The sequence below is a fragment of the Hirundo rustica genome, chromosome 20, assembly GCF_015227805.2.
Source record: "Hirundo rustica isolate bHirRus1 chromosome 20, bHirRus1.pri.v3, whole genome shotgun sequence".
Classification (NCBI taxonomy): domain Eukaryota; kingdom Metazoa; phylum Chordata; class Aves; order Passeriformes; family Hirundinidae; genus Hirundo; species Hirundo rustica.
The window spans coordinates 6,879,805-6,894,976 of NC_053469.1; the positions used below are offsets into that span (position 1 = coordinate 6,879,805).

General features: G+C 47.7%; 1 protein-coding gene across 1 annotated transcript in view; it reads left to right on the forward strand.

Moving 5' to 3' along the window:
• The window catches only part of BRINP1 (BMP/retinoic acid inducible neural specific 1), an 87,506-nt gene that overhangs the window by 47,393 nt on the left and 24,941 nt on the right, over nucleotides 1–15,172 (forward strand). Inside the window, exon 3 of the mRNA XM_040083541.2 lies at nucleotides 13,589–13,779. Within this exon, the coding sequence (XP_039939475.1) occupies nucleotides 13,589–13,779 (191 nt within the window). The remainder of the gene's footprint in view (nucleotides 1–13,588; nucleotides 13,780–15,172) is intronic.

Genomic DNA, 15,172 nt, shown 5'->3' on the forward strand with positions numbered 1-15,172 from the left:
CCGTTTGAGGAGCCTCCCTGCCCTCCATTAGGTTCTCAGCTCGGGGATGAGTTTGTATCAGGTTCTGTGCCCTGCCAAAGGATCTGGTGTGTAGGACCCTGTGTCTGTCCTGCTCTGCACACTGCAGGAACTGGGGGAGAGGGAAACGGAAAGGAAGGCTGGGAATCATGAGGAGGGGAAGGAACTGCGACAAAAAGCAGGAGAAAGGAGAAAGCTGGACACCTCAGTGTGAAGTGCCGAAACACATCCCACCAGCTGGAGCATCACTCACTACTCCGGGGGTTTATCCCAGTCCAGAGAGGGCAGAACTGTATCCCAAGGATAATGACCTAGCCCCGGGCAAGGAAGCAGCTGTTCTCCTGTCCCCCTTCCTCCTGGCACTTGCTCAGGCACTGGGGATTGTGAGGTTTTCAGTCAGTAGGAGACGAGGTCAGGACCCGCTCTCTACCAGACTGCAAAGATACGGCTTTTTATTTTCTGTTCCTCCGGTATTTGTAAGGGTTGGGGGATTCACATTAGCTTTTTTCCTGTCTTCTTTAAGCACTCCAGGCTTGAGTCATATAATTGTATAACTCACAACTTCCATTTAAAAAATAAGAATGGGCTGCCTTTTAGGATTGTGGAGGAAAGCCAGAAAATACAAACCTTTAAATCTCAAAACACAGAAGGCAAATAAAAAGCATTGCAGATATTGTTGTTTTGCTCAATAGATAAATATATACATATGCATATGTTTCTGAATTCTGGGGTTCAGTTCATTCTTTGGGAGCAGAGGCTCAGATGTGCAATAGCACATAATCCCTAACTCAGGTGTGTGTGTATCTTGAATTAGGTGCTGATAGTTTAATTTTGCCCAATCCTCCCCTCCTGAAATAGCCACGAGGGGAGGTTTTTCATGGAATGCTGGAATAGTTTGGGTTGGAAGAGCCCTTAAAGATGACCCAGTCCCAATCCTCTGCCACAGGCAGGGACACCTTGGCATCTCTCCTCGGCTTTTCTGCAGCATCTGATGTCCTCAGACTGGATTTTCATCCTCAGAAGGATCCTGTATTTTAACTCAACACAAACCAAGAAGTTTGCCATGAAAGAGAGCAGCACAGGAGAGAGGGGAAGAACCAACCCTCCAGGAGTTCCCACCTGGACTCAGCAAAGGGTTCCCCCACCACTCCTGGGAGATGACAAGTGCCAGGGGTGTGCATCTGATCCCTCACCTTTGGTATGGGCCAGCTCCACCACCCTCCCTGTGGCATCACTCCAGCTCACTCCACTGCTTGCCCATGGCTCCTGTGTCCTCCATAAAGGGCTGGGATTTGGGAATCCATGCAGTGGGGATTTTTAATAGCCATATTTCTGACAGGATGTAGGGAAATGGGCTCAATTTGCACCAGGGGATGTTTTAGGTATTAGGAATTATGGAACAGCAGGCGTTGGAGAGGCTGCTCAGGAAAAGTGATGGAGTTACTGTCCCTGGAAGGGTTCAAAAACTGTGTGGATATGGCACTTAAGGACATGGTTTAATGGTGAATGTGGCCCCACCACATTGCTGGTCGGCTGTTGGACTGGATGATCTTGGAGGTCTTTACCAAATTTAATGACTGAGTGATTCTGGCCCTGTTTCTGTTCTCTGTAGCTGATGTGGGGTTGTGTTTGCACATCATCAGCACCCTGGGTCAGGTGTGGAGGCAGAGAGGAACTGAGCCCTGGGCAGGCAGAACTTCAGCCATGACCCCACCATCTACTTCGGTCCTTGCTGCTGAAATACTTTGTCCTGTCTCTAAACCTGTGTGGATTTTCTTCATGGTTGTGCTATATTCTGGATCTCTTCCTTAGAAAAGTTGTTCGTCTCCTGCTGCTTTAGCTTCTCCATCTACAGCGACACATTTGTTTAAAGGTGCTTTGAGATCCACATATCAAAGTCACAAATAACAGCTAAAGAAAACATGACTCATGACGGGGAAATTGCCAAGCATGTGCCTGAATAACCAAGTGCCTCAGAGCTTCACAAACAGATCCCAGGAAACAAAAGCATTTGCATTCACAAGTCCCTGTTCACTGGCTAGGACAGGACAAAAATAAAGCTTTTTCTTTATGAAGTGTTGCATAAAAAGCATAGTTATCTTTTCATTGCAGGCCACTTTGCAGCATGCAAAGAGATTGCCTTTCTTCATGAGTTTGTGAATTTTTATTTTATTGCAGTCTTTTTATTTCCTCCATCAAAACATGCCTGAGATTGAAATGGCATGACTAGGAATGAAAATTAAATACATCAAAACTGATTTTTGTAGAAATGAGATTTTGGAGCAACCAGGGAATATTCAAGGCTTTCTCACAGCTTGTGTTCAGTTTTTTTGCTAAAGAGGGATGTAGTCTGAGGAAATGGGTCACCTTTTTCCTAGAGAAAATTTCTTCAGTTTTACTGTAATTCTGAAATGTCATAGGCTTTTGGGGACGATTTTTTTCCCCTTTTTTAATCTCGAGTAAAGCCCAAATGCCTCTGATTATGTATGACTCGAATTTTGCTGCAGCTATACTCTGCAGCCTAACTTTTTTTTAGCCCTTAACCTCTTATCTTATGCTATTTGCTAGTAATTTCAGACCCAGTCACCATCTGAATCCTATCCTGAGAGGGGGCATCCTCTGCATACAGCCACTGTGGATATTCCTGCTTGCTGGATGCCACTGCTTGAAGGGCAACCCTTGGCCAGTGGCCTGAGTGGAACAGCACAGCTTGGGGAGCAAAGGGATGTGGAACCCCAGCTCTGAGGGGGAAGGCACAGAACTGAGTGTCCCAAAGAACCCTGAGGAGGAACCGCTGTTTTCTCCTGGAGCAACTTGGAGGAAACAATGTTCCAACACTGTGGAAATTAAATGCAAGGATAAAAGCGGGAGGGAAGTGTGGCTTTGTTTTACTATTTTAACATGGTTTTTGCTCACTTGCTACATCCTGCCTCTGCCACGTGCTCCCTGAAGTTTCCTGCAAGACGCCTTGCAATGGCTGAGATGATGGAGGGTAGGAGTCCTTATCCCACCCCCTGTGCCATTGTGTGGCTGGTGGCCCCCTGTTGGACCTGGGCATGCCTTTGCCAGCAGGCAGTGCTTAGCCTGCCAGTCCTGTTGCATCCCTGCAAGTTGTCCTCCCTGCAGATCCTCCTCGTGCAGCCGGGAGCACACCCTTCCATCCGAAGGGTGGCAGGGAAGGGGCCGGACCCTCCTCGCTTCGCTTCATCTGGACAAAACCCCCCTCAGCTGCCCTGCAGCCAAGGATCCCTGGTGGGAACAGGTGACTTTGCCAACTGGTTGCCTTCAGGCATCCCAGCCACCCACCAGCTCCTGCCTGGAGTGCTCAGTGGTGTCTCCATTAGCTGAGGATGACTCAGGGCCATGGGGTGGGCGACAGGGACGGTTTCCCATCACTGCCTGCTCTGCCCACCAGCCTGGCAGCTGTGCCCAAATGGCTCTGCCAGGATCGCCTGGAGGGCTCAGCTGGGTAGGGGAGGCAGGAGCAGCTTTGTATTTAAACATCATTTTCTGTTCTTTCTGTTCTTTCCCCGCCTCCCTCTTAAATCAGTGAATTTGAGCCTTTGCCAAGTGAGGAGCACAACTGACCAGAGGAGGGGTGATGGCTCCATTTTCTAACAGCAGCTCAAGTTTTGAAACATGGTTGCATGCTGTGTTGGAGGAAATTTGGTGGGTTTTTTTTTCTTTTTTTTGAGAAAAAAGGGCAATCAAGGCTAAATTTCTGATATTACTTTCCCAGTATTGACAAATGCTGTGCTTAAGCTGCCGGCAGTGCAGCAGCCAGGTACCCTTGCCTGCAACGTGAGGAATTAAGGTTCAAGGAGACATTTCTCAGTTTTTTCATCTGAGCAAACTGTGAATCATGATAGGTACAGAGCAAAGTTTGGGGCTGCGGTGTCGCAGGCTGAGGTTATCAGCTTGCTACAGCTAAAATTAGGAAAAAAGCCTGTGGTCCACACACATCTCTATCTTCAGGAAATGAAGCAAGTGCAATTTAATGAAATGATTTGTTCCAAACTGTGTTCTTGTTACAGCCTTTGATTGGTGCCATTGTGCTCCCGGGAGCACTGGCAGGCTCTGAATCCCCACGGTGAATTTTGGGGCAGGGTAGGCACCTCTTGCTGACAGGGTCCATGGGGTAACAAGGGCTCACCAGGACTCAGCCAGCCACCCCTGGGTGATTTATCTGCTCTATAAATTAAACTCTCCCTGCCTGTCTTCCATTGCAAACTTGGTTACAAAAGATTTAAATATTCTCATGTACTACTTAGCCACAAGAGGAGAGACTTCATCAAAGGTGTAATCCTCTAATCTACTGGAGTCCCAATAAACACATCAGTGTGAAAAAGGTCTAATCCGTTGGGTGTTTCTTTGTGGATTTTTTTTTTTTTTTAGGTTAGTTTTGCGTGTTGTGTTTGGTTTTTAGGGTTTGTTTGTTTTGTTTGGCTCTTTCTCTATTTTGTTGGCTTTATTTATAGTTTTTTTTCTTGTTCCTCTTCCCCAAAGCAATTGCTACAGCATGAGACTGTGTGGTTTGGGGCATTTTTTTCCTGTCTATGCCACATGTTCCTATAATTTGTCTCAGCATCCTGTGTCTTGGCTCCCCTTCCAACCTGTGGTTGGCTGATGTCCGCCCTCATCCCCCTGGATTAGGATTGTGTGCAAAGGAGTGTCCAAGAAGGGAATTGAAAAATGTGTGGAGAAGAGAACCTACAATCATGCCAGCTACCCCAGCTTTCCTCAAAAACACCTGAAACTCCTTAAGTGACTCAGATGTTTCCATCCATTGCTTCAAAAGCGCTGTTCTTTGAAAGCTTCTTCTTGACAGCTCCTTGACACTCCAGGATCAGCTTGATTCTGAATTCTGGGTCAAACTTCTAGAAAGAGAAATCCAGGAGAACGTGCTATGAAAAATAATACCTATGTCATTGTGTTGGTAACCAGAGAACTCAAAATGCCTCATTCACAGATGAGATTCTCTAGGCTGTGTCAGGTATTTTAGTGGGAGAACTGTTCCTGCTGCCTGTCCCGTGATTTTTACCCTAATTCACAGTGAAGAACTGGATGTCTCTGTGTTGTCCATCTCAGTGGACCCTGCGACCTGTTGGAACAGCTTCCCCAGTAGTTTTCATGAGTCTGGGTGAGCTTTCAGGGAGAAAACAGCAGCAGAGCAGAAGGTTTGCTGTTATTAATAATGTTTGTTGAGCTGCCACGGCGCGAACAGCACTGGGAGCTCTTGGAGAGATGTCACTCCCGCTTCCAGCAGCTCCCATCAACCTGATGGAAATTGCAGTGGCTCAGAAGTGCCGTCAGCCCAGCGTGGGAAGAGCTGAGATGGTGTTAGCAGCACGGGAACCACTCACCAGCGCGTCTGTGGGGTGGCCAAGGCTGGCGGAGGCTGCTGGTGGGAAGGGTCTCTGCAGCGCTCGAGGTGTGGGATTTTTGCAAGGAAATCTGCACAAATAACGTTGCAGGGAGAGCTGGGGGAGTAAATGTCCACAGGCTGTTTGCACTGGAACTGGTGGGTGAGAGGGAAAGGCGTTGCAGCAGCTGGCTCTGGTGGGATATGGGAGCAGATCCACAGAGGACTGATGAAGGCAGCTGTGTTGAAGAAGTTCAGAAGTTACTGTGTGTTACTGAGGATGCAGAAATCCATGACCTGGAGGTGATCCTAAGCAGGTGAAGGGGTAGAAACCTACTCTGCCGAGTTTTCATGTGTTTGGATTTGAAGCCAGGGTTAAGAATTGCAGCCACATCCTGGCCATGATTGCTTTTAATAATAAACAAAATTAATAATGGTCAAATTTGATGACCTATCTTTTAACTTGTTCTTACCAATGCTGAATCACTCTGCTTTGAGTCTCTAATAATAAATTTATTTCAGCTTTTTTCTAAACAAATGCATCTTTTTGGTGCACAACAATTCCAGGTTGCTTCCAAATGCAATCCTACCGTAAGAGAGAGCACAAGACTTGGAATCACGTTTGTCTGACTGGATTTTAATTCAGTGCTGGAACAACATGTTTACCAAGGGGCTTTCAAGGTCACATGAAATTCCTCTAAATTTGAAATAATTTTATTTCATTTTGATTCTTGCAATTGTCATGTTGTTCTGGACCTCTTTTTTACCTCCCCCCCCAAAAAAAAAAAAACAACAAAAATCAGCCCAATACAAACCAAACAAAACCTTAGAGTTGCCAACTCAACTAAATTAATATATTTAAGAAAATGATTAGAGAGATGAAACCCAAACACTAGAGCAGGCTGAACTGCTTGCCCACAAAAGGGGGAGTGTTTGAGGTTTCAGATCCCTCAGCCAACACCAAGCACACGGCCAAAGGAGAGACCAAGGGGAAAAGCAACACGAGATTCCTCCTTTGTCCTTTGGAGCCAGGTGAAGGAGGAAGCAGTCCAGCAGCATTGCTTAATTTCTGCCACAGGACTCTGCTGAACAATTCAAACTCTGGTTGTTCTCCCCTTGGTTCAGTCCTGTCCAGGTAAACGCCCTTACAGCAATAAAGCTGCTGCAGACAGCACAGCATTTATCAATAGATCAATAGTCAGTTTATTTACCTCATTCACCCGCCAGCTGTCATAAGTGAGCCTGTCTGCTTGCCTGGTTGTTATGCAAAATGCTGGTGGACTTTTAGCTTAAGTGATTTCTTTTTCATAAGCAATTTCTACAATACCCCTCCAAAGTTATTTATTTATTTATTTATTTATGGCAGAGTTTCAGCCTCTGTCTAATTTGGAACTAGTTTAAATCTACAGACTGGGGGTTTTTAAAATAAATTAGGGGGGATGAGTGCCAAACCCTCACAGGAAACTAATTCTTGCGGGTCCTTTGAAAAGCTCAGCTTTGAAGAGTGACTTCTTCACGCTGGCCTAGATAGGGAAGAGGCCAAGCTGCAGAGGAAAGTGCTGAAGGAATATTGCAGTGCTCAGCCTGGGGCTGTCTGGCATTTTGAGGGCACAGACTGGAAATGAAACATCAGTGACCCCACCATAATCGCAGATGCCCCGCACAGGCTCGTAGAAAGCCTGATCTGGCAGAACGAGATAAGCATTACAGTGTTGTCGTGCTCACTCCCTGTCCCTTGGCATTGTTTGAATGCTCCTCACAGGAACCTGGAGGAGCCCTCATCCTGAGGGCTGGAGATAACCAGGACTTTGTGCAGACAGTGGCTGGGACAATCGAGCTGAAAAAAAAAGAAATACAAAGCAAAACAAAACCCCCAAACCAACAGCTCTGTTGTAGGAGCATCTGGAGGGATTCTGGAAGATTTAGGGCTAACACAGAACTTGTTTCTCACCCAGACAAGGCCTAAAATCTGTCTGGTTTTGTTCACACTCATTCTGACAGCTACTAATATTTGTCTGCAGCACACGCAGACATGTCCAAAAATGTCTTTCTTAATGATGTTGAAGTGCTTGAAGGAAAACAGGGGCAGAGACACCAAAATCCCAGGGAACATCCCTCTGACATCAGGGAGTCCTGATGACATCACAGTCAATTATGTGGGCAATATGCCAAGGAGAGGGCATGAAATAATGTTTGTGTCCTGCTGTTACTGAAGAGTGTGTTGGAGGCTCATCACCTTTGGGAGCAGCTGATGACTTTCAAGATAAATTTTATTTAAAAAGAGCCATTGAGCAGAAAGGAGCTGGTGCCCTTGCCCAGCTCCCAGGGAGAGCTGGGGCTGCTCCTGTTTGAGTGTGCACTTGGTGGGACGCTCTGGTTGCCCTGAAGGACTTACATCCAGCACCAGCAGGGGCTGGGCTGTTCTACTTAGGCTTTGTTCTGTGCCTCTCTCCTCCTCTGCTATTAATTTTCCTTTTAAATCTGTGTCTGTCCTGATCATTATTTAATGCATTTAATTTCTTTTTTTGTTTCAAGCAGCAGCCCCCAAGGTCTGTGCTGAACTTGTTTCCTCACTTACATGCTTTGATAGTCTTGGACATTTGGGGAATTTGATTTGCTCTGATGGCCCCTCTCCCTCAGCCCTCCCTGGGTGGAGATGCTCCTGCCCTTGGATCCTGCTGTCCTTTCTGGTGGTGCAGAGTGGGGTCTGCATGCTGTACCTGTTCCAGTCTCTTGACTTTTCCTCCCTCTTCAGTAGTTTTTTTTTCCCCCCGTTTTTCTGTTTCCCTGGAGGGGTCACAGTGCTAATGAGCACTGAGACATTCCTAGTGGCTCCTTGTGACACGCTGGCCTTGATGGGAGCTCATTAATGCAGGCTTGAAGGGGTAGTGTTTTCTCATCCTCAGCCGTATTTAAATAAAGCTAAAGCGTGTCTCCTTGCTGTTGCAGGGAGGAAAGGCTTCAATATGTGCATTTCCCTCCCTGAGGCAGTGCTTCACCCCTCATCCCTCTCACCTCCCTTCCCCCTTTCAGCTCTTAAAGAAGCTCCTCTGTATTTTCTGTACTGCCCAGGAAGGTATTTCCTGGCACACCCCAAATTCCTTCGGGATCTCAGTCCCACCAAGGGCCCCTCTGCCACTACTCAGACCTTGGGTCAGAGTTTCTCCTCATCCCATCCCTGCCTCAGGAATACGGACCCTTCCTCCTCCTTGATAAGAGGTTTCTCATCTTCCCAAAGCCATTCAAAGGTTCCCTGCTGGCAGAAGTCCAGGTCCTTGCTTGACATTTCCCCTGAGGTCAGAAAACTCTGTACCAACCCCAGCTGTCCCATGGGGTGCCCCCTAATCCTGGTCGAGCCTTTGTAACCTCTTCACCTGGCAAAGAAGTGATGCACAGGGCAATGTTCCTCTTTTGGAAATGCCTCGGTGGCTGTAGGCTCACCTCCACAGGTGTCCCAGGTGGTGGCACAGACACTGTGGTGCCGCTGGAGGCTCAGGGAAGTAAGGAGTGAAAGGCAGCCCAGGATGGTTTTGTGAGGAAAGGTTTCAGCGCCCTTTTGCACCCATTATCCACTGATCCAAGGCCTTGGAAAATCCTCCCATGGTTCACAGGTGGGAGGATTCAGCAGTGACAAACAGACAAGAGTACTGTCCACCTCACCCGGCACCCTGAATTCATGTTGGCTGATTTTCTGCTTCTGCAGAAAATGCAATTAAATCTAGAGTTGAAAGCTAATAGAGAACCTGTTCTTGGAGGTGTTTCTTCAGCAGCTTCAGGAGTTTCAGGCTGGAACATTCCCTAAGGCTGGATCTATGCTGTTCCTTGCAAATAGAATTTTATTTTTTTATGACCTCAATATTTCTAAATTATTTCAGTAGCCATACCTATTAATGTTAAGTCTGTTTTCCAAAACTGTACCATAATCTTGGCCTCAGGTGCACCTTGCAGCAGAGGGTTCTGCAGGTTGCATGGAAGATTGTTGGCATTAAAGGTTTGCTTTCCATGTAAAATATTGGAATTCAGCGAGCCACGTTTAAAATGTATTTTTTGGACATTAAAAAGGAAGCTTGACAAGGCCATATCATTTGCTTGGCCATTGAGGTTGGAGCAGATGACCCCACTGGTGTTCTTTTCCCAACTTAACCTTTCTTTGATTCCAATCCCAATGAATCAACAGCACACAAAGATATAAACCAGCCAAATGCTATGTAGAACCTATAAAAAAAGCTTGAAAAATGTCACTAAGTAAATTCAAATAATGCATAACTTAGAGGGAACTGGAGCTGGTTCATGGATATTCTATGAGCAGAAGATAAACATCTAAGTTAGTTGCATAAATTATTCATCATAACATATTTGCTCAGCTTTTCTTGTCAGCTGGGAAAGCCACACTTCCAAGCATAGGCAGAGCAGAGCAGAACTGGGCTTTCACCTCCCTGATGTGCCCTGGGGAGGGGTCAATAACGATTGGGTGGGAAAAGTCTCCTCCACCACCATGCCTTAGATCTGCTCAGGGCTCATCTGCTGCAGGAGTGGGGGCTGGGGTTGGCCCTTGGCAGCAGGAAAGGCTGAAGATATGGCAGCGATTTCTCTGCTTTTGCCTCCTGCCAGTGGTGTCAAAAGGTGATGTTGGAGTTGATGTAAGAAATGAAGCCGCTTTCCCTTTGGACACATTGTTTATCAAAATGTCATTCTCCTTTCCTGCCTCCTCCTGCCTTCACTGCCCATCGCTTCCCAGTTTGCCCTGTCCATCTCCACACCCTGAATGGAGGCACTCCCAGGGTCTGGGATCATGGAATCATGGGATCATGGAGTGGTTTGAGGGAAGGGACCCTAAAGCCCATCTCTTCCCACCCCCTGCCATGGGCAGGGACAGCTTCCACTCTCCCAAGGTGCTCCAAGCCCCAATGTCCAACCTGGCCTTGGACACTGCCAGGGATCCAGGGGCAGCCACAGCTTCCCTGAAGGAGAACAGGGAGCAATACTTGACCAACTCCACATTTCAACTCCATGGGCTTTGCTGCTAAATTATCTATTGCAAAGCAGCAAAACCTAACTCTCTGCACTTTACTGGGAACGTGAAATGTTCCCTCAGCCCTTTCTGAAAACATGCTGGCTCTGGAGCGCTCCGGTCCCTCCTGACTTTATGGATACTGCAGGAAGCAGGAATCTGAATGTGTGCTGGGGTTTTACAGGAAGCAGTAATCGTCTCTTCGGAGAGGAAGCACAGATGGCATTCTTCCTATGCTTGCTAGTTATGATCTTTCTGACGGGAACATGGGCATGGCTGTTTATTATAAAACCTTGCCTGTCTTTGAGCATCCAGCTCTGCCTCTTCCCATGCAGTGCAACTGCTGAAGGGACCATTCCTTCCTCAAAGGGGTTTTCCTTCTGTAGCAGGATCTGGGATTGAAACACTAGTCTGGAACGATTAGACAAACCTCTTTGTAGTGTCAGAGAGAAATTATTTGTCTTCAAAGTTTTATCTATCATTAAAATCAACTTTTACACAACTCTGAGACAACAGAGAATACCCTCTGCTCCATAAAGGCAATACACTGGTGATGTATTTCTTATCTGCAGACACTTGGGAGCCAATGATCTGTTTCAGTCACTCTTTGTGTTAAGAACCTGTTGTATGGGGGGCTTTTTGCCTTTTGACTAAGGTTTTTCTAGAAAACATGGACATTTCTTCAGATTGTAAGGTTTGACACTATTGACTCTTCTAACATACATGAGAGGTGTGTTTTGTTTTGGCGTTTTCACTTGGCTTGTGAAAGCAAGGAACTACAGAGGGGGCATTAACTCAAGTGTAAGTAGGTATTTTGAAGTAAATAGCCGGCACTTTGCTGTTTTGGTGAATGTAACAGCTGTCAGGCAGTGTGGAGTGTTGTGAAGGGGCACAATCAAATAAATACCTGCATAATGACATTAAATCAAATAACCTAACACACACACAGAGTGGACTGGGTATAGAATCAACCTGGGCAGAAAAGATCTGTTTTTTGATCCTGGCTTTGCAGCTGACTCTCCTGAATCTCCCTGTGTGCCAGGGCCTCTGCCAGCCAGGAGGGGTTGTTGTGCTGGGTGGACACCCTGTGATGGGAAGTGCTGCCTCAGGGCCAGGGGTTGCCATTCCTGGTTTGCACTGGGTGTTATGGATTATTCCACACCAGCCACAGCGACAGGTTTGAGCCCAGGATCCTGCTGGGAATGCCAAGTCTGCCTGAAGGTTTCCAGTTGGCCTTTGCTGGGTTGCAGTTTGAGCTGGGTGCCTGCAGAGAGGACCCCTGTCCCAGTTCACTGCTCAGAATTATCCCTGTGCCAGCTAATCACCCAATCCTCAAATTCAACCCCAAATCCTTAATTCTGATCAGTGTTCCCTTAAATTCTTCTTGTTTTCACCAGTCACTGGGCTGGCCTCCTTCTGAAGTTACTTCATTCTCTTGGAAAAGTCTCCTTGGTCCTCATCTTCATTCCACTCGTATCTGCTGAATTCAGCTTGTTCCTTGTTAGCAGCATTAATTTTCTCAAACAAGTTTACTCTTGGTCAGCTCTTGCACGTGAGGGCTTCCTCAGCTTTACCTGCTACTGCTGAGCCACACTGATGCTAAACAAGCATTCCCAGAGAACACCGTTATTAAATTTCTTAAATTAAACACTGGGATAAAGTTAATTTTTTTTCCATAGAGGCTGACATGGGGCTGTGTTTTGGATTTTGCTGGAAGCAGTGCTGATAACACAGGCGTGTTGCTGAGCAGAGTTTACACAGGTCAGGGCTTTTCTGCCTCTCATCCCACCCCAGCAGTGACAAGGTTGGGATGCACAAGGAGCTGCAGGGGGGACAAACCCTGGAGAGCTGACCCCAGCTGACCCCAGGGATATCCCACACCACAGCACATCATGCTCAGCCTGCAGAGCTGAGGAAGGAGGAAAGGGGGATGTGCAGTGAGGAAATTTGTCTTTCTCTGTTCAGTCCTGGAGATGGCTGAACTCCAGACTGTGATGGGAAGTGGGGAATGAATTCTTGTTTTGCTTTGCTTGCCCGTGCAGCTTTTGCTTTATGTGCTAAACTGTTCATCTCAGCTCATGAGTTCTCTCACTTTCACCCTTCTGCCTCTCTTCCTCTCTAGGAGGAGTGAGTGGCTGCATGAAGCTGAGTTGCCACCTGGGATTAAACCACAGCACTTATAATCTAAATAAAATGTTTGTCTTAAGCCAAAGTTACAGGAGAAGGAGAAGGGAAAGTGACAGAAAAGTCTGTGAGCTGATGGTCTGGAAGAAAACTTAAGATAGAGCAGGTGCATTGTAGGAAAATGGGTATAAATAACATCCTCTCCTTTAAGGAAGGCTTTACTCAATATTTTTTGAAAGACATTAATAGGTTTCTCATTTTTCAGGTGCTCAGCTGGTGATGTTTCAGAGGCCTGATTTTTAGATTGCAGGTGTGCAAGCTTTTCTCTAGGCATTTCCCTGTGTCATTTCAAAATGGATACCTGCAATACAGAACTGCTTTTGCAAACATTAACTTTATTTTTTTTTCCCAGTTGCTCTCAGTTTAAAAGCATGGATTTGAGAACCACTTTGGTTTTCTTTTTTTCTTTTTTTCTAAACCATGAACGAAACCTCCGCTTTCATCCTGGACTCTGCTTATACCTGAATCCATCCTTTTACACGGTTTATCTCAAAAATTGTTTTCCAAAATGCTCTTTTGTCGTACTCATGGTGCTGAAAGACGAAAATGTTTGGAGAAAATGTATTTTCTTCAGCTTTGCTTTACGAAAGTGTGCTAGGAAGACTTGTGGGCAGCAGGGATATAGCAATGATCAGTTTGGGCTAGATCTGTCGTCTCTACAATTTGCTGACAAAGACCAGAATTTGCTGATTTTTGGAGAAGTGCAAGACCCCAAAGTGTGGGAGGCTGAAAGGAGCAGCCTGCTTTTGTTTTAGGGAAGAGCAGCTCTCTGACAGGCGCCTCCAATGACTCCAAGGGCGCCTCCTCGCCAGCCTGATCCTTGTAGGGTACGCTTATTGTGCAGTAACGTCTCGATTTTCCTCTTCTCCTCCCCTTCCCCAGTGTGTGTATCCATGTGGGGGTGTCCAACAGGATTGGCCCCTTCCCCACCCTCCTTTCCCCCTCCTGGTGACTCTCCGTGCCCCTCCAGACCGGGAGCCTCACCCGTGTTGTGTTCCTGTGTTGCGGCACAGGGAGTTTGCCCGTTGGAAGGTGAGGAACACAGCCATCGAGAGGAGGGACCTGCTCCACAACCCACTGCCCCTGATGCCCGAGTTCCAGAGGAGCATCCGCCTGCTGGGCAGGAGACCCACCACGCAGCAGTTCATCGACACCATCATCAAAAAGTACGGCACACACCTGCTCATCTCTGCCACCCTGGGAGGTAGGTGGCACCCCGGGCTGGCTGCTGCTGAGGGGGGCTCTGGGGAGCTGGGGAGGGCACAGGGCGGTGCTGGAAATGTGTCCAGTTTGGCACGGAATCCCTGGAGTGAGTCCAGCAGGGGCGAGGGCAGCCGTGAGGGGAGCGGGATGTCTGTTCCGAGGGAGCTGGGGCTGCTCAGCCTCGAGAAGAGATGGCTGAGAGGAGACCTCATTAATGAGTGTAATTATCTGGAGGGGGGTGCCTAGAGTGTGAACCAGGCTCATCTTGGTGGTGCCAGCCACAAGGAGAAGAGGAACGGGCAGAAACGGATGCCCGGGAAGTTCCAGCTGAACGTGAGGGAGAATTTCTTGGGAGCTCTGGAACAGATTGCCCAGAAAGGGTGTGGAGCCTCCCTCAGAAGACATTCCAGAGCCAGCTGGATGCAGTCCTGTGCCCTGTGCTCTGGAGTGACCCTGCTAGAGCAGGGAGGCTGGACCAAATCCCCCGCTGTCGTCCTTTCCAGGGAGGGCACAGGCCAGGCTGCAGCTCCCCCTCCCAGAGCCCGTCTGTGTCCCCAGAGCCTCTGCAAATGCTTGCAGAGTGCGAGGAGGGAGCTGTGGCCCTGTGCTGCCCTGACCACTGTGGAGTCAGGAGAAACACGTCCCTCAGCTGGGCGATTGTCCTGCCAGCCCTGCACCACCGCCCTCAGCTTCGCAACAGAACCCCTTCATCCCTCTTTTCACAGGATGGAAACAAATGCAGGGGGAAAAAAAAAACCCATCCTTTCTTGCTGGAACTGGAGGAATTCTAAAGAGCTCCAGGAAAAGGGGGTTCAAGGAGTTGGGCAGGGAGCGTGAGCAGAGGGGAAGAGATGGCCAGAAGGCTGAATGCATTAACATGGAGCAGACTTCTGGAGAAACAGCGGTTCAGTGAAATTCAAAATGTGTATGCAAGGGCTGCAGAGAGCTCTGTGTGTGCACAGAATGTGTCAGGGATGACATCAGAGACAGCCCTGAAGGGCCACAAACTCCTGAGCAGGCGCTGCTGGTGGTGCTGCAGGAACATTCCGAGTAGCTACTGCTGAGCAGTGGAGGGGTGAAAATCAGCAGCTCCTATTGATATTTACTCCTGGCTCTTTTTCCTCTTCTCTGTTATCTTCACGGTTCTTTTCCCCCTTTGGGGTGTGCCTTTCTTTCATTGAAGTGCTTTTCTTCCAAGAACAACTAACTCTGAGGAGGGTTCTGCAGTGGTAAAGGCTGAGTTTTACTTCAGAATTTGTCGTTGCCTCTTCTAATGTGCCTCACCTCCAGCCTTGTCTCACTGCCGTGTTTGTAGCCAACTTTGAGGAATTTCTGGCCATCTGTCTGTTCCCAGAGCGCTCTGCAGACACTGGGATGAGATTAGATGTGTGCAT